The 19377-nt window shown below is 39.9% G+C and overlaps 1 protein-coding gene and 1 non-coding gene across 5 annotated transcripts in view; both read left to right on the top strand.

Moving 5' to 3' along the window:
• AK5 (adenylate kinase 5) overlaps positions 1 to 19377 on the top strand; it is a 293062-nt gene that overhangs the window by 135338 nt on the left and 138347 nt on the right. For all 4 annotated transcript variants that reach the window (XM_005542979.5, XM_005542978.5, XM_045368561.3 and 1 more), the window contains exon 8: positions 7129 to 7205. In XM_005542979.5, coding sequence (XP_005543036.2) covers positions 7129 to 7205 — 77 coding nt within the window. The remainder of the gene's footprint in view (positions 1 to 7128; positions 7206 to 19377) is intronic.
• On the top strand, positions 9771 to 9832 carry LOC123571025 (U7 small nuclear RNA). The gene has a single exon (XR_006695203.1). It is a non-coding gene; the product is annotated as a U7 small nuclear RNA (small nuclear RNA).

The raw sequence follows: 19377 nt of genomic DNA, 5'->3' as shown, positions 1-19377 counted from the left end.
ACTGTGTCCTTTAGACAATAGTATGCCGTGATCACCTGCCAAATGTCTGCAGCTTTGTATTAATGGATGAAGCTCAACAAACTGCTGCAAGGTTTGAAGGATGACAAAGTCTCATACTTTCTGGTGTAAAAATAAAAGGACAAAACAAAGTGGAGACGAAGGGCTATAAATCTGTTCCTTATAGTTGCTGCTTTTCTTCCAGTCATTGCACACGTAAATTACCAGGTAGTCACAATGTAACATAGGGCTTATGTTACTATAATAGAAAAATATCTAACCTAACCCATACTTTGTACAACAATTAAAATTTACAGTATCTCCAGGACCCCCTAACTCATATGATAGGTTTCTCCCTCACTGCCTGAATAAAGCATCCCCTCTGATCTGGTAGCCACTCCCATTCCAACCCACAGCTCCTGTGTGACCCTACCTCTTCTCTTCCTACGTGCTCTTGCCTGGAACTTTGACCTTGGATACTGATGTAGAGTAATCATACTTCCTAATGTAGGCAATACTCATGGTTCTGTCCTGACCCTCCTCTCATTCTTTCCATACTCTGACGCTGAGTCAACTCATTGTCACATGTGGCTTCAACATCAATTCCATGTGGATGACTCTCCAATCTTAGTCTCAGTCCTGACCTTCTTTCTTCTGAGTAACGACCTCAAAGGGTAAAGACCAAAAGCTTGGGGCCGTAAAGAGAAAAGGCTAAACACTTAACATTTTAAATCACCTAAAGGTAGCTTCAAAGAGAGACAGAATTACAAGAGTAAGGTGGTAATCTTTCTGGGCAGACCCACAGAACACAGGTAACTGATGTAAACTCATCTGCCTAATTTTCTGATGAGATTTATAAAAAGTTGGCCTATTGCAGGAAAGATGAAATATTGAGAATCATGTAAGATTATGAAAACATGACTACAGCTGTTCTGAAAAATACTATGACTCCTGTGCTTTTCAAGTTAATATTTTATTTAGAAGATGCTTTAGAAACCTGTAATCCCAGCACTTTGGGAGGCTGAGGCGGGCGGATCACGAGGTCAGGAGATAGAGACCACGGTGAAATGCCATCTCTACTAACAACACACACACAAAAAAAATTAGCCGCGCGCGGTGGCAGACGCCTGTAGTCCCAGCTACTCGGGAGGCTGAGGCAGGAGAATGGCGTGAACCTGGGAGGCAGAGCTTGCAGTGAGCCTAGGTCGCGCCACTGCACTCCAGTCTGGGCAACAGTGCGAGACTCCGTCTGAAAAAAAAAAAAGAAAGAAATGACTACCTCTAATGCCAAATATCTAACTGCTAGATATCCTCAGTTTGCTAATGCAGTGGGATGGAGGGGCTGATTTAAGCCGCCCCTTCTTTGGGACGCCCAGCACTGTGTGATGTTTCTCCACTAGAGAGCCTTGTGCCCTGCGGTGATGCAACTGTGCTGGTTTTTGTACCAATAGGAAACTGCCTGAGGACAGGTGCTGCGTCCTCGTTCTCTTTAGGTCCCCTTGGTCAAGTGCATAGTGCCTGAGCCTTAGCGGCAGTTTCCAGGTGTCTACTTTCTCCTCTGTGTACCTCAGAGCTCATAAACAGAAGACTCTGTGCTTACAGCCTCAACTCCCGCTAACTCTTCCGCCCCTGAGACCTCCTGAAAGCTGGTTTCTGCTTCAGCCTTAGAATAAAACTGTTTCCTCTAAAACAGCCCTTGGTGAATAAAGTGCGGTAAACTAGAAGTAAAGGGTGCCTCCCCTACAGGAGGCAGATACTGTGTAGCTCCAGGGTACCGTCACTGTTAAGGAACAATGGTGAAATCTCCTGTTGATGACTCACTCAATAAATAAGCCATATCCATGGCCTCTGCTCTGTGAATTGTCAGCCTCCAGGTTTGGTCCCTCCACTGTTTTTTTCTCTCTCAAGTCTCTTTCTGCAGAATCTCAGCTGCTCCACAGCTCCCATATCGCCTCCTATGAATGGCATCCAATTCTCTTTCTCTCACCTCGACCTTTCTCCGGGGAGCCAGGCAGAAGCGTTCTTGCCCTCACACTCCACACTGATCATCATTCCGCGGAGGCACCTTGGGAGTCCAAACCTTTGTCTCTATTCCCACCGCAGTCACCAAACGCTTTGTCATTCCTCATCCCTGGCCTCTCCTGTCCGTCATGAATCTCCTGCTGCCATGGGGATCTTCACAGAATGCAGCTCTAATCATTCTGCCTTTCTGAAACAAACAAACAAAAAAACAAAAAACCTTCAATGACACCTGCAGGCTGGCCACCGGTACCCTTAGCACGGAAGAAAGCCCCAAAATCCTTTTCTTTCCTGCAGTGGTCCTGTTACTGCAACAACATCACCTCCCCCATGTCACCGGCACCAGCTTCCCCCAGTTCCCTGAATACCTCAAGTTCCTTCCTGCCTTAGGCAATTTCCACCTGCTCTTCTCTCTGCTTAGAAAACGCCTCTCCTCATTTGCATCCCTTCACTCTCCCAACCCCATAGAGCCCCATCCTGCACCTGGCCAGATTCTATTTTGTGCCTCAGGGTAAACGTGGTGTTTTTCTCAAGGAGACTTCCTCAGACCCCACCCCAGACTAGATTAGGCCCTTGAATAGCACCCTGTGACCCACAGGTGTACCAGGACTTTTCTTAGAGACTACCATTGCTCTGATGGTCGGCTTCTTCAAGGCCTGTCTGCAGTGTCTCCCCCTCAATGGAGCCCTCCACTAACACTTACTAGCAAAGCCATCTGGCTGCATCACTCAACTGCTCTGGGCCTCCATCTCCTTATCTATAAAGAGGGGATAATAATAGCAGCTACCCCAGAGGATTGTCCTGAAGAATAAATGGTTTCTGTGTGCAAAGTATGTGGCTTTCACATTGAAAAGGCTATTTGTGAGTTCCTGTCTTTGCAGTGGATTTGAGGGCTCATGGGAAGAAACCACATCTTACACAATACAACTTTTCCCCCTTTTCCTGGGTCTACTTCTGCTGTCTTCTCCCTCTCTGCCTTCCTCCCTGCCCCAACCCTGTCCTGGAGTAACTGAAAAACTCCCTGCTTCCCCTTCTTACCCAGGACAGCCCACCAACACCCAGATCCCTCAAAGAGTTCTCGTCCCAAATACCATCAGGATATTTTTCCAAGTAAATACAGTGCTCTTCCCACACATTGTAATGAACCCTTTCCATGCCTGTGGAATTCGAGCTGGACTGTCAGTGCTTAATGCAGGTCAGGCACTTACAGGAGACATTTAATGTTTGTAGCGTGGATCAATGAGAGCAAGAACTGTAAAGGTAAAGTGGACGTGTCCTTTCATTTTTACTCATTTGGTACATATGCATTGAACGCATGTACCTTCTAAGTTTTGTTCTTAGATTCAGAGATGAAACACAATCCTTACAGTTTAATTTTCATTAAAATTAAACTATAACGAAACTGTTAACGAAAATTAAACTGTAAGCTACCCTGAGAGAGACACGACAAGGGAGAAACTGCTTTCCGCAGAGGGTGCAGTTTAAGGGTTGGAGGAGTTTTATTCACAGACACCCTTCACTGCTTAAGAAGCTCTGCAATTGTAAGAGTGTCTTTATGGGGTACTCAAAGTGGGAGGAGGATTTTCCTACAACTTGCAGTTAAAGATCCACTAGGAGGCTGGCCGGGCGCGGTGGCTCAAGCCTGTAATCCCAGCATTTTGGGAGGCCGAGATGGGCAGATCACAAGGTCAGGAGATTGAGACCATCCTGGCTAACCCGGTGAAACCCCGTCTCTACTTAAAAAAATACAAAAAACTAGCCGGGCGAGGTGGCGGCGCCTGTAGTCCCAGGTACTCGGGAGGCTGAGGCAGGAGAATGGCATAAACCCGGGAGGATGGAGCTTGCAGTGAGCTGAGATCCAGCCACTGCACTCCAGCCTGGGCGACAGAGCGAGACTTCGTCTCAAAAAAAAAAAAAAAAAAAAAAATCCACTAGGAGGAAAAACATATGAAATGTTGTCCCGGAAAGTCATATGGTTAGACTCTGATACCTCTAAAGCCAATTTGTATCATCTTCCCACTGAAATTTAAGGAGCCAACTTGAAAATAATATTTCCAAAGGCCATTCTAAAACTGGTAGCCCTGGGTGCTTCCTCTGGAGTTCTGTATTTCAGCTCATACCTTTCTCTGTCATCTATAGAAAGAATATTTTTAAATATGAAAAGAAATTGAAAAATTCAAACTAGGGGGAAATGAAAGCTACATGATCATTTTTTCATAACATCCTAATTTTGCTGTCTTTTTTGAGTAACGAGATCATTGCAGTTGTTTTATGTGTTAAATTATTCAATGAAAGAAGGCAGTAATGTGTACATTTGTCTGTATTTTCCCTCTATTTTGTGTGTCAAACCTTAGACTGTTACTAAAGGTCCTATTTCCAGCAAACCCAGAAACCAAGGCTAAAAGAAAATGAAAGCCATTCAATCATTATCCAAACTGATAATGATATCCTTTGTCTGTTGCCTCCTATGATATATTAATACTGTTGCTAGGAGTAACAATGTTTCAAGAAATTTCATCCCTGATGATACAATATAATTCCTGTGAAAAGCATTTTATTGCGACAGAGCGAGACTCCGTCGAAAAAAGAAAAAAAAAATTTATTAGGAAATCCAATCTCTTCTTACTTATAAGCATGAAGCTTTCTTTTAAACAAAGGTCTTTTCATTCTACCATTGCTGAAGGTAGTTTTCTAATTATCTTGCTGTGTTTTCAAGTATTCACGTGTAATATCTGTTAACTGAGTTGTTTAAGAGCCCTTCACGTTGTCCTTTTTGAAAACAATGGAAAGAATGGTTTCTAATTAAATAAAATAAGTAGGACGCAGGTACTAAAAGCAGCTCTATGTTTAATAAGATTTCACGTTCAAATCACAGTACTCACTCCGCATGAATCACTGTAAATACAGGTGAAGCAAAGGTATCATTTGAATCCAATAGCTATCACCACTTCCACTAGTCAGTGGCAGATAATAGTCATAGTGTGCAAGTAATGAAAGCCAGCTAAAATTTGTGTTATCTTTAATGATGCTGTCAATAGCATTGATTGCTACCAGCTTGAATGAGACTCCTTAATTCCACTTCTGATTCTTCCATTTCCACAGCCACCCTGTGACCTGCATCATCATCAACTATTCACTGTTCCTCATCTTCTCAGCACATAGACTTGGCAGTATGCTCCTCCAGGTCCTTTCCTGTAGAGCACTGTAGCAAAAGGGGGATCTGTATAAACCCATAAACCCATTTTGATTGCCCCTGCTTAGAATTTGGAGTCAGCATGGTGTGTTAGAAAGACAGTAGGAGCTACTGGCTCTGCCTTTGGTCTCAGGCTCTTTCTACATGACGTAGGCCAAGTTTTCTAACTTCTCTGCATCTCATTTTCCTCTTTTCTAAAATGAGAAGTGGGATTCTGTGAAATATACATTGAAAGTAATGGCAAAAAACACAATTTCTTTTGCACCGATCTGATAGTTCTAAAATGTCTATTATCTTATATTATATATATAATATATATATAAAAATATAATGTATAAAAATATATATATATATATATTTTTTTTTTTCTGATGCTTACTGCCTCACAACATAAGTGCAAACTGACCTTCAAACTGGGCTTTAAGACAGCCAAGTATTTTGGCCCCAAGATACATCTTGCAAAATTCTTTATTTGAAAAAAAGCACCAAAAGTTCAAAGGTAGAAAAATTATATATAATCCCACTAATTTCAAAATATGTATGTAAATTAAAGCTTCCCACCTCTCCCTTGTGATCTCTGTTAACAGCATGGTGGATATTCTTGCCAACTCCATTCTAGCAACCACCTTATGAACAGTGGTCTGGCAAGGGCTGTGCTGACAGTGTGACTAGCATCACCCAGCGTTGTTCTGAACACACTTATGCAACTCTTAGTGGCAACTCTATGATTACTTTTCCAAAGTGGTTTGATGGTTTAATATGTCCATTTTGAAAAACTTTGTCATCCTTTAAAAAAATGTAAAGACATAAACACAGTAAACACTGGCATTGTAATGGCTATTACTTTGTCAAGTTGGTAGACAGCAGGGACAATGATAAGAGAAGAGAAGGGAGAAAAAAGAGAAGAGATGAGAAAAGACTGTGTAAGGACATATCCCGACTCATTTTGAAAGAAAATATGAAAGCAACATCGGGGACAGGTCTATATCTGAGAAGTGTATGAGATGCTTAACATTTTTAAAAAATTTATATTCATTATGCATTACTCATTGCATATTCTGACTAAGAATTATTTGCCAAGGCCAAGTTTACAGTGAAACAATGTTTTTTCACAGGATATATAATATTTTATGGGCAGCACTGAATTCAGTCTTTCTGGGTAGTTAGATGATATATATTTCCCAGCAGGAAAGAGTTATTAAATAAGAATGATGAATCAGTTGTGCTTCAGAAGTCTCACTGTAAAAATTACCAGTTTAAGTCTGAGCCTTGGGGATTAATGGGTGAGTGATTTAATGAAACCTGTAGTACCTAAGGGAAATAATCTCTCTATTTATACATTAAGTTAACCTGATTTTTCTTACCTTCAGCAACTAAGATGACCTGAAGGCTTGAGGAAAAACTCAAGTTTTCATGGAGTAAGCAAACTTAGCCCTTCCTATTTCTGGAAGCCCCTTAGTCTCCTCCCACTCTGTACTTTGCTCATGGTGTTCCTTCTACTTCCATTGTTATTGCAAATCCTGAAACTGCTCCCCCTCCTGGACAACCTGCATTTACCGTCAAAATTCAGGATCATAGATTAGTACCTGATGAAGAATCTTAATTAACTCCACCGTCATCTCTACTACTAGTCAGAATTAGTAGCTCTCTCTCGGGTTGCTGAACCTTTAGTAATAACCTCTTGTTGATAAATTATTCTTCCTCACAGTATTTTCTTCTTCTTAAGGATGCAGAGAGTGTCCAGAGTCTCTGCATTTTCAATCTCCAGCAAAACATTGTACCTGGCAGATGAGAAGAGTCCAGAAATATTTGTGAATTTAATGTAACACAGGAAAATATGGAAACCTAGTGAGAGACGGTTTGCTTTAGAAACATACATGACAACCTCCATCCACTTATCTTTTCTTTCCTAATCTTAGGTTCAAGTGACCTTGATCCTTCGATGATATTGGACACAGGAGAGATCATTGATACAGGATCTGATTATGAAGATCAGGTAATTAAAATCTAAAAATAGTTCTTTATTTAAATGTTTTTAAGTTGAACCTTTGTAAATGTTTTATGAAAATTTGAATTATAAAAACACATTTTGTGAAATATATACAGATAACTGATAACATATTACGTGATAAATTACAGTAGTCTACAGCTTTCATTCACTAAGTTTGGCTTTTTGATACTCCCTTATCCAAGGATCCAAAACACAGTGAATTAAAGAAAGGTTTTATCATCGAAAGTTAACAAGATAGAAATGAGGTACTCTTGCCCAAGAATTTGCCTGTGTCTCTAAGCCTTCCCACTAATAAACTAATAATATTTACTGAGCATCAGCTACAGGTTCAGGGCTCTGCTATTTTATTGCTAACTGTATTAGTCCATTTTCAAGCTACTGATAAAGACATACCAGAGACTGGTCAGTTTACAAAAGAAAGAGGTTTAATGGAGAACTCACAGTTCCACATGACTGGGGAGACCTCACAATCATGGCGGAAGGCAAGAAGGAGCAAGTCACGTCTTACATGGATGGCAGCAGGCAAATGGAGAACTTGTGCAGGGAAACTCCTGATTTTGAAACCATCGGATCTTGTGAGACCCATTCAGTATCAGAACAGTATGGAAAAGACCCGCCCCCATGATTCAGTCATCTCCCGCTGGCTCCCTCCCACAACTTGTGGGAATTATGAGAGCTACAAGATGAGATTTGGGTGGGGACACAGAGCCAAACCATATCACTAACCTGTGGAAGGGAATGATGACCAAGGAAAGCACAGCCAATAAGTTAAATACATTTTTCTCTTTGAATAAAACTGAAGACATTTTTCTGGGTCATTTTCCTCTCAGCAGAAGAACTCTCTCTGCTGTAATGAACCAAAATAGTTGGCAAATGAGCCAACCCCCTAATTAGGCTTTATTTTTAAAAAAGAAAAATGTACAAAACTTTCTTCTGCCTCTCATCAGTGCTACTCAGCAATGGCTAAAAGCCAAGTGAACATGTTCTTGGGGGAGGTTTTGTTCCCATCTTTAACTAATATTCATCACAAGTAAAGCAAACAGATCTGGCCAATATCCCCATGTAATGGCTGGCTGTATATTTCATATACATATTCAGAAGCTATTTTCTTGAGTATAAAGTTCTTTCCTTATAGCACAAAGAAAGGAGATGATGTTGGCACGTGCTAGAATAGCTACACATGTTTATAGTAATTTTTAACATCTATTAAGCACTTACTACATGCAAAATGTTGTGCTGAGTTTCTTATATTAACTCACGAATTCTTCACAACATCTCTAGAAAGTAGGAATTATTATCTCTATATCACAGACAAAAAAATAGGGACTAGAAGAGTAATTTACCCAAGGTTATATAAATAGTTTCACAGTAGGGATGTGAATTTAGGGCACATTCTCTAGCATACACAAGACTGGGCAATTTACAAAAGAAAGAGGTTGTACTGCCTCTGCCACAATGTACTGCTTTCCATCCTAGCCTCCAAAGACAGGCCATTCAATGATATGTATTGGGAGCCTTTTCAGTTGCGGACCCATAAGACCCCAGCAGAGGCTAATGCAAAACAACTACTTACAATCTAAAATTACAGACTGCACAAAGAAATGATCCACAACAAGGAAGTCAGCTAGTTAAAGAAATGGAAGACTCCACATCCCCAAGAACTAGAAAGAACAGAAAAATCTAAAAGAAATCATAGTATAAGGATATCCAAAATATTGAAAGGGAAGATTAGAAGCCATGAAACAAATACATGAACAAATGGAAAAGAAGAAATAAAAAGGGAAGAAACAGGCATTATAGGCACATACAAAAATATTGTCATTGAAATAGAAATTCAATTAACAGTTGAATAGTAGACTAGATGCAGCTAAAAAGGGACTTAATGATAGAGTAGAGGAAATTGCCATAGAATAAAACACAGAGCTAAATTGTTGTCAAATATGAGAAAGAACTTAGGAGACATCGAGGATAAAATGATTGGTTCAACATATTCTAAAAGGAATTCCAGAACGAGAGAATGGAGGGGATGGAGCCAAGGTTATATTTTAACAGATAACAGTTGAGAATTTTACAGAGATGAATAAGACAAGTCCCAGTCCCAAGATAGAAGGAACATATCCAGTCCTGAGCAGGATTTGTTAAAATCCTCATCTATTCTTTTTTCATTTAGTCATTCAACAAGTATTAATTGGACACCGACTGTGTAACAGTTTCTGTTTAGGCACTTAGAATATAATTACGTAAAACAAACAAGGGCTGTTGTGGCAAGGAGTTAACATCAGAGTGGGGAAGACAGAGAGTAAACAATAAACATAGTAAATTAGTCAGTTTTCTAGACTGTCAGAGGTGATAAACTCTATGAGAAAAGAAAGTAGAACAGGGTAAGGGGGTTAGGAATGCTGGGGGAGGAACAGATTACCGCATTAGTCAGGATGGTCTGTATTAAATGGTATGCCCTCATTAAAGAGGTGAGATTTGAGCAGTGACTTAAAATATAACATAAATCATCAGAAGATGGAAGAGAAAACTAAAATATTAAAAGTGAAAATATAGTGTTACAGCTCTTTTAGAATTTGTCTAGCAGGTTTTCTAGTTTTTGCTGGAAAGCCCAGAAAAAAAAATTCTTTTAAAAAACTAAAAAGTGAAAATGCAATTCCTATAAAGGAATGACAATTTTGTTTGCAGCAGATTAAATGAAACAAAAGCTTGCATTTATTTAGCACCTATTCTAAACCAGGAATGTGTTTTATGGTTTACATGCATTATTGCTGATCCTTACAATAAGTCAGGAAGTAAGCTCTGTTCATCCCTAATTTACTGCCAAGGAAACTGAAGCTCACAAAAGTTAGCTGACTTCCCAAGACCATAAAGCTAGCAAGCTGTAGAGTCAGGAATCAAACTTTGATTTGCCTGGCACCAAAATCTATTCTCCACTTTCCCCACTCCAATAAAGCCGTTAACAAGATCGCTAGTAATCTTTTGCCAATTCCAGTTAACCCTTTTTAGTTATCTTTCTTGACCTTTGCTGCATTTGACACTGTATACTAGGGATCACCACACTTCTTCTGCAAAGGACCAGATAATGTAAATATTTTAGGCTTTGTAGGCCCATATGGTATTTGTTGCATCTACTCAAACTCTGCCATCGTTGAGCAAAAGCAGCCATAACAATATGTAAATGAATGTGGCTTTGTTGCAGTAAAACTTTATTTGTGGACACTGAAATTCAAATTCCATATAATTTTCATGTCATTTATTTTGACCATTTAAAAATGTAAAATTCATTCTTGCTGAAAGGTCGTATAAAAATAGGCAGCAGGGTGCCTTTGACTCCTGTCGTGAACCATTCCCCCATTCCTGACATTCTTTCCGTTAACTTTCAATATTTCTAGAGCTTTTAACACTGGTCTGTGTGCTTCATATTTATTACCTCATTTTATCCTCAGACAACTATATTATTATTATCCCAATTTTACTGATGAGGAATCTGAGGCACAGAGAAATTAAGAAGTTTACCCAAGGTCACACGGTTGACAAGAGGTAAAGCCAGGATTCAAAAGGTAGAGCTAGGATTCAAATCCAGCTGTGTGACTCCAGAGCCAAGAGCAGGAAAGATAGGCTAGTTTGTGCTGGTATAATTAATAAAACTCAAAATCTGAGAACTTTCCTTCCAGAGTTCCTTTTACATGTGACCTCCAAAGGGATAATGGATGGGAAGGAGAACTTGAGGAAGATTCACCTGCATTTAATTGCAAATTACCTCATCTCACATTCAGTAGCAACCCTAGTCACTGGCTCTACCTAGTTGCAAAGAGGCTGAGAAATGGAGCTTATTTATGTGCCCAGGAAGGGAGAAATGGGCTTGGTGAGCACCAAGCCAGTCTCAGCCACAAAGCTTCTGCTCCTAACCACAGGCTGCGGCACCTGCCTCCATGTGATCCCTCCCTCTTAGTTCTCGCTTCATTCATTCTTGGTTTCCTTGCTGAACTCCTCTCCATCAGTCCATTATTTAACTGTGGACACTCGCCAGCATACTGACCATGGCCCCTTCTCTCCTAACTGCACATGTTCTCCTATGAAAGGCTCAGTCACATGGTTTTGACTTCACTTAGAGCTTCCTGGTGAGCTCCTGTTGCATATGTCTGACTACTAAGTAACACCAGTTGGATTTCCCATGTGCGTCTTGAATTCAACATGTCCAAAACCATGCTCACCATCTTCCCCCACAAAATCTGTTCTCCCTTCTGTTCTTCCTATTTCTGTGAATGATACCACCATTCTCCAGCTGCCCAAGCCAGACACAAGGGCGTCTTCCTAGCCTCCTTCCTTTCTCTCTCTTCCTACATCAGTTTGATCAGAAGCTACTCAGTTCTCCTCTGTAGGAGTTGCTGCTCCCACTCCACTGCACGTGCTTTGGTTCACACTCTCAGCCTTCCTCCCTGGGACCATGGGGCCAGCCTCCTAACCAGTCTCCTTCCCTCAGTCTGCTCACCCATCAAATTATCTTCCTGAAAGCACATACAATCATGGCATTCCATGGCTTAAAACTTTTCTTGGCTCTTCATCGATTTCAGAATTAAACTGGAATCTCTTAGAAGATTCATAGAAACTTTCAAATCTGAATATGACCACTACATTTTTCTCCAAACTCATCCATTGCCAGTTATCAAAACACACTGACTGCTCCAGCCACACAAAGCCATTCTCAGTTCCCTCCAATGGATCATGTTTGCACAGTCCCTTTTCTTTATATGGAAGCTTCCCCAACCCTATTGCTTCTGTCTCATGTGACCTCTACTCATGCAACATCAGGACCAAGCTTCCCCTCTGGGAAACACTTCTCTTGTCACAGGATTGGTTCACCTTCTCAGGGGGCCCGTGATACTCTGTGGTGCAATGTTACCTTGCATTTCAGGTACTCTGTTCTGCTCTCTGTATCCTCAGTGCCTGCCATGGAGCCTGGCGTATGGCATACGCTCAATAAATGCCCATTTGTTTAAAGCCAAGAACATGAATTCCAGTTCTTCTACTTAATATGTGATGTTTTTATCTTACAGAGCCCCTTTTGAGCCTCAATTTTCCCTTCGAGAAAATGGTGGTGACAATCCCTCTTAGAAGTACTGTTGACTGGGCACAGTGGCTCACGCCTGTAATCCCAGCACTTTGGGAGGCCAAGGCGGGTGGATCATGAGGCCAGGAGATCGAGACCATCCTGACTAACATGGTGAAACCCTGTCTCCACTAAAAATACAAAGCAAAAACAAAAAATTAGCCGGGCATGGTGGAGGGCATCTGTAGTCCCAGCTACTCAGGAGGCTGAGGCAGGAGAATGGCGTGAACCCGGGAGGCAGAGCTTGCAGTGAGCCGAGATCACGCCACTGCACTCCAGCCTGAGAGACAGTGAGACTCCATCTCAAAAAAAAAAAAGAAGTACTGTTGTCAGAGGTAGGGAGTGCAGGGTACCTTGTACAGAACAAATGCTGCATAAATGTGAGTTCCCTACCCTCCCTCCTTCAAATATGACTGAACTTTTCAAGATAGCCTTCTATAGCTGACAGAGGCCACCACTTCTTCAACTAAGTGAATACCAGTTGTCTGAACACTTCTGATTCCTGGACCAGCATGTGAGGCACTTAGAAGTTGCTGCTCTATCCTAACAACCAGTAAAAAGCTGAACAACTGAAAAATAAACAATCACTCTTAGATCTGTCAGAGAAGTGAGGTTACAGGACAAACCATTGCACCAAAGATTGGAGAGACAATCAGAGAATCACAGCTTACCCAAACAGAAACCCACAAGCAAAAACGTCTGTGGAAGCCTGTACCAGGGCTGGAAACACTGAACAGTGACAACAGCTGGAGGTTCAGTGTGGACAATATGAGAGTTAAAAATCCCAGAGAGATCCAGTCATGGGACCCCACACTTCTGTAAGTTTTACCTCCAGGAGCTTTGCCAGGTCCTCGCAATGAATATCTGGAAAAATTCCCCTCAGTCTTCTGGCAGTGGGAGGAAAAAAAAAAAAACATTTTGAAATATGCTAAAGCATTCTGTTCTTCTTAACAGGGCCTACCCTCAGAAGAAACTATTTTACCAGGGCCTAACGTTCCTAGAGCAAGAGAAAATCCAACTCTAGCCCCCTCTAGCCATCCTGTCCCACCCAAAGGGAGAAGAAGTATCGAGAAGCACTGGCGAAGTTCACAGTCCAGGGCCACAGACTCACCAAAAAACTGAGACCTAATTATAGGACTGTAGAACAATTCCCCAGCCCCATACTTTATCACAGCATTACTAAAGGTTATTTACTGTAGTTCCTTTTATTCAGTATATCATGTCCATCTGTCAAGGAAAAATTACAAGGTATGTCAAAAGGAAAAAACATTATTTGAATAGACTGACTAAGCATCAGAACCAGTCATATATGGCAGGAATGTGGGATTATCAGACCAGGAATATTTTATTTTATTTTTTAGAGACAGAGTTTTGCTCTGTTGCCCGGGTTGAAGTGCAGTGGCATGATCATAGCTCACTGCAGCCTTGAGCTCCTCAGCTCAAGCAATCCTCTTATCTCAGCCTCTTGAGTAGCTAGGACTACAGATGTATACCACTATGCCTGGCTAATTTTATTTTTTGTGTAGATGAGTCTTGCTGTGTTGCCCAGGATGGGAATTTTTTTAAACTATGATTAATATGCCAAAGACTTTAATGATAAAAAGTAGACAACATGTAAGAACAAATGGATAATGTAAGCAGAGAAGGAAATTCTAACACAGAAGCAAAAAGAAACTCTACAGATCAAAAACACTGTAATAGAGATGAAGAATGCCTTTGATGGGTACATTTAATAGACTGCCCATGGCTGGGGAGACAATCTCTGAGCTTCAGGATATGACAATAGAAACTTTCAAGACTGAAAAACAAAGGGAAAGACTGAAAAAACAGAACTGAATATCTGAGAAGTGTAGGACAGCTACAAAAGATGTGACATATGCATAATGGGAATACCAGAAGGAAAAGAAAGAGAGTAATGAACAGAAGCAATATTTGAAGCAACATTAACTGAGAATTTCCCCTAGATTAATGAACAACACCAAACCACAGATCCAGGAATCTCAGAAAATACCAAGCAGGATAAATGCCCCCAAACAAAAGGCTTTTATATTCAAACTTCAGAAAATCAAAAATAGAGAAACAAATCTTGAAAGAAGCCAGATTTTTAAAATGCCTTACCTGTAGTAGAGTGAAAATCAAAATCATTTTTACTTTCTTTTCAGAAACTTTGCATGCAAGAAGAAAATGGAATAAAATATTTAAAGTGTTGAAAGGGGGGAATAAAGCACCAACCTAGAGTTCTGTACTCGACAAAGTTATCCTTCAAAAATAAAGGAGAAAGAGAGACTTTCTGAGATCAACAAAAATTGGGAGAAATTGTTGCCAGCAGACATGCCTGGCAAGAAATGTTAAAAGAACTTCTTTAAAGAAACGAAAAATGACATAGGGCCATGCGTGGTGGCTCACACCTGTAATCCCAGCATTTTGGGAGGCCAAGGCAGGCAGATTGCTTGAGGTCAGGAGTTTGAGACCAGCTTGGCCAACATGGTGAAACCCCATCTCTGCTACAAATACAAAAAATGTTAGCCAGGTATGGTGGTGCACACCTGTAGTCCCAGCTACTCAGGAGGCTGAGGCAGGAGAATTGCTTGAACCCAGGAGGCAGAGGTTGCAGTCAGCCAAGATCATGCCACTGCACTCCAGCCCAGGCAATAGAGCAAGACTCCGTCTCAAACAAAAAAAAGAAAAGAAAAGAAAAGAAAAATGACATACTTCAGAAACTCAAATCTATATAAAGAAAGGAAGAGCATGAGAGAATACATGAAGGTAAAATAAAGACATTTTTCTTATTCTTAATTGATCTAACAGATGAGTATGTTCAAAATAATAGCAACAATATATTTAATTATATATGCTTATGATTCTGTATGCATGTTTATGTATAAGTGAAATAAATGAGAGCAACGATACAGAGAACAGAAGGGAGGAATTAGGAATGTTTTGATATTACAAGGTACTTTCACTACCCATGAAGCAGTAAAGTGTTATTTGAAAGTGGACTTGAAATAGTTGCAAATGTTTATTGCAAATTCCAGGACAATCAATTTAAAAAGTGAGAAAAGAAGTATAAGTGGTGTGCTCATAAAGGAGAGAAAAAGACTCATAATGCTCAATTAAAACTACAAAAGGCAAAAAAAGTATGCAAGACAAAAATAGGAACAAAGAACAAAAGCAACAAATAGGAAACAGTAACAAATATGGTATATATTAATCCAAGTATATCAATTATCACTTTAAATTTCAGTGGTCTAAACACACCTATCAAATGACAGAGATTGTCAGAATGGATCAAAAAACAAGACCCTACTATATGTTGTCTACAAGAAACCCACTTTCAGTATAAACACACATATAGACTAAAAGTAAATAGAGAAAGATATACCATGAGTTGCTATGTTAATTTCAGAGAGAGCAGAATTTAGAGGAAATAAAGTTATCAGAGATTTTTTAAAGCATTACATAATGATAAAGAGGTTAATTCTCTAAGAGGACATAATAATTCTTAATATGTATGTGCCTAACAACTAAGCATCAAAACACATAAGGTAAAAACTAGTAGAATAGCAAGGAGAAATAAGTGAATTCACTATTATAGCTGGAGACTTCAACACTCCTCTATCAGAAATGGGTAGATCCAACCAGAAGAAAATCAGTAAGGATGTGGTTGAACTCAATAATACCACTAAACACCACCAGTCAACTGGATATAACTGACATCTATAGACTGCTTTATCTAACAACAACAGAATACACATTCTTCTCAAGCTCACATGGAATATTCACCAAGACTACATTCTAGGTCATAAAACATACCTTAACAAGTTTAAAAGAATATAAGTCATACAGTGTCTGCTCTCAGACCACAGTCAAATTAAACTAGTATTCAATAACAGAAAAACAGAAAATCCTCTGTGATTAAACAGAACATTTCTAAATAACACTTGGGTCAAATAAAAAACCTACAGAGAAATGTTAAAATATTTTGAACTAAATGAAAATGAAAATTTAACAAAATTTGTGAGGTGCACCAAAAGCAGTGATAATGGGGAAATTTATACAATTGAATGCATATATTTGTATATACATTGAATTCGTGTATAAGAACAAAAGAAAAATTAAAATTAATAAAAGTCTCCACCATAGAAAACTAGAAAAAGAAGTCCAAAGTAAGCCAAAGAAAAAAACTAATAAGAATTAAAGCAGAAATCAATGAAATTATAAATACAAAATCAAAACAGAAAGCCAACAAAACCAAAAGCTGGATCTTTGAAAAGAGCCATAAAATCAATGAGCCTCTAGCCAGGCTAACCGAGGGAAAAATAGAGAAACACAAATTATTATCAGAAATAGAAGATGAGAAATCACTACAGATCTCATGGACATGAAAGGGGTAATAAAGAAATATTATTAACAATGCTATGCCCACAAATTTGATATGGAATGGGCCTTCTTTGAAAGACACAGCCAAAACTCACACAAGAAGAAACAAACTATCTGCATAGGTATATATTATTAAATAAATTGAATCAATAACTAATAATCTCCCAAAACAGAAAGCTCTAGGTTCACTGGTGAATTTTACCAAATATTTAAGGAAGAAATCATACCAATTCTGTATCAGAAGATAGAAGCAGAGGGAATATTTTCTAACTCATTCTATGAACCATCCTCTATATACCAACACTAGACAAAGACATTACAAAAAAAGAAAACTACGGACCAATATCTTTATAAGTGCAGATGTGAAAATCCTCAACAACATATGTAAAATGCCTACAGCTATCATCATACTTAATGATGAGAAACTTGAAGTTTTCCTGCTTTTCTGCTAAGAAAAGAAACGAGGCAAGGATGTCTCCTTTCGCCATTGCTTTTCAGCATTATTCCTGGAAGTCCAAGCTAATGCAATAAGACAAGAAAATAAAAAGCATATGGATTAAGAAGGAATAAATAAAAGTGTCCTTGTTCATAGATGAACACATAAAGTGGGAATTCACTTATTACCACAAGGACAGAACCAAGCCATTCATGAAGGATCTGCCTCCATGACCCGAACACCTCTCATAGGCCACATCTCCAACAGGGGAGGTCACATTTCAACATGAGATGGGATGGGACAGAACATCCAAACCATATCAATGACAATGGCTTTTTAGATATAGCACCAAAGGTGTAATCCAGGAAAGAAAAAGTTCATAATCTGGACTCCATTAAAATGTAAAACTTCTGCTAATTGTCTGAGCAGAGTGTGTAGAGTTGCTGAACCCACACACTAAATCTGAAAATGACACCAGATTTATAAAGGTCACACCAAGGAAAATGTGTGCTGTTCCTCTTCTCTATATACTTTTTTGTTCATTGAAAATACCTGCTCAACACAGAGAAAACTATCACTTAGGTTCTCAAAGCCTGAAGCCGCACTTCTGCAGCTTCAGCTATCCAGGAGAACAATTACCCCAACAATAATAGTAGGGATTTTTTTCCCATAGGACAAAAAGCCAAAACCAAAAACACCAATGAAGGTGATAGTCCAGGCCTTCCACTCCATCATTAGGCTTATTTGTACCTTTGTCCATTCAACCAGCTTCAAAGAAGGAGATGTGCAGCTTGTCTTCAGGCTTATGTTTTATCCAAGTTCTTAATCCCAGCCCTCCTATCTTACCTAGAACCTTGCTCCATTCAACATTATTGCTTTTTTTCCACAATGCTCTCATCTGAAAAGTATCCTTCTCTGTCTACTAACCCACCACCCCTACTTTTAGGAAAGAAGGGAGCCATCAACAGTGCCAAATATCATAGAAAGGCCAAGTAGGATATTATCTTTCCTCTCCCCTTCCTTTTATCATCTAATTTGGTAAAGAGAAGTCAGCTCTTTGATCCCATGTCCTCACCTCCCATTCTGCCCTACAAACCATCTTTATTTCCAGTTCTTACAATGTCTGGTCACTGATGACACTGATGACACTTCTGCTTTCTCACAACTCTTGCCTCCCTTGGCTTATGCCAGCACTATGGCCATTATTTCCTTGTATCTTCTCCCTAACATTGTTTCTCTTCCTCTGCCCTCTCTCTAAAGGTCATGTTCACTAAGTTCCATCCTAGGACCTCTTATCTAATTACACAATGCTTCATCCAGGCTCATGCTTTCAACTTCACTAGTTTACTTATTTATTCAACTAAAATTGAGAAAATTCAATATGCCAGACTCTATACGAGGTGCTGGGGATACAGTGTGGGCAAAAGATGGCACAGTTCCTGCTATCATAGAGCTTATAGTAGAAATAGACAACAATAGAATAGTCAGAGGAATAAAGTTAAAACTGTCAAGTACTTGGGAGAATATGTGCATGGTGCTGTGTGTAGATGTGGTTGGTGAGGTGAGGAAAGGCTTCTCTAAGACAAGAGATTTTTTTTTTTTTGAGACAGAGTCTCACTCTGTTGCCCAGGCTGGAATGCAGTGGCAAGACCTTGGCTCACTACAAGCTGCAAGCTCTGCCTTCCAGGTTCACATCATTCTCCTGCCTCAGGCTCCCTAGTAACTGGGACTACAGGCACCCGTCACCACGCCCAGCTAATTTTTTGTATTTTTAGTAGAGACAGGGTGATTTCAGCATGTTAGCCAGGATGGTCTAGATCTCCTGACCTCGTGATCCGCCCACCTCAGCCTCCCAAAGTGCTGGGATTACAGGAGTAAGCCACTGCACCCGGCCGGCAAGAGATTCTTGAATTGAGATCTGAAAGATTGGTTGTAGGTAACCAAGTGTGTGGGAGAACAGGAAATGGGGAGAAGAGAAAGGGATGTTCAAAAAGAGGAAATAGCAGGATGAGGCAGGAAGAAGCATGGCATCCAAAAGAAGACCAGTATAGCTGGAGTGCAGATGAGCCTGGAAAGTAGGGCTTTGTAGAGCAGGTAAAGGGTTTTAACTTTATCCTAAGAGCAATAGGGAACCTTGAAGAGTTGGGGTTTTTGAGGAGGGAGGAGAGTGTGTTGACATAATTATATTTGTGTTTGTTTTTTAAAACATTGTTCTGGCTGCAATGTGGAGA

Source organism: Macaca fascicularis, chromosome 1 (assembly GCF_037993035.2).
Source record: "Macaca fascicularis isolate 582-1 chromosome 1, T2T-MFA8v1.1".
Taxonomy (NCBI): domain Eukaryota; kingdom Metazoa; phylum Chordata; class Mammalia; order Primates; family Cercopithecidae; genus Macaca; species Macaca fascicularis.
Note: the sequence above shows the minus strand (reverse complement) of the source record. Positions and strands in the feature narration are given on the sequence as shown.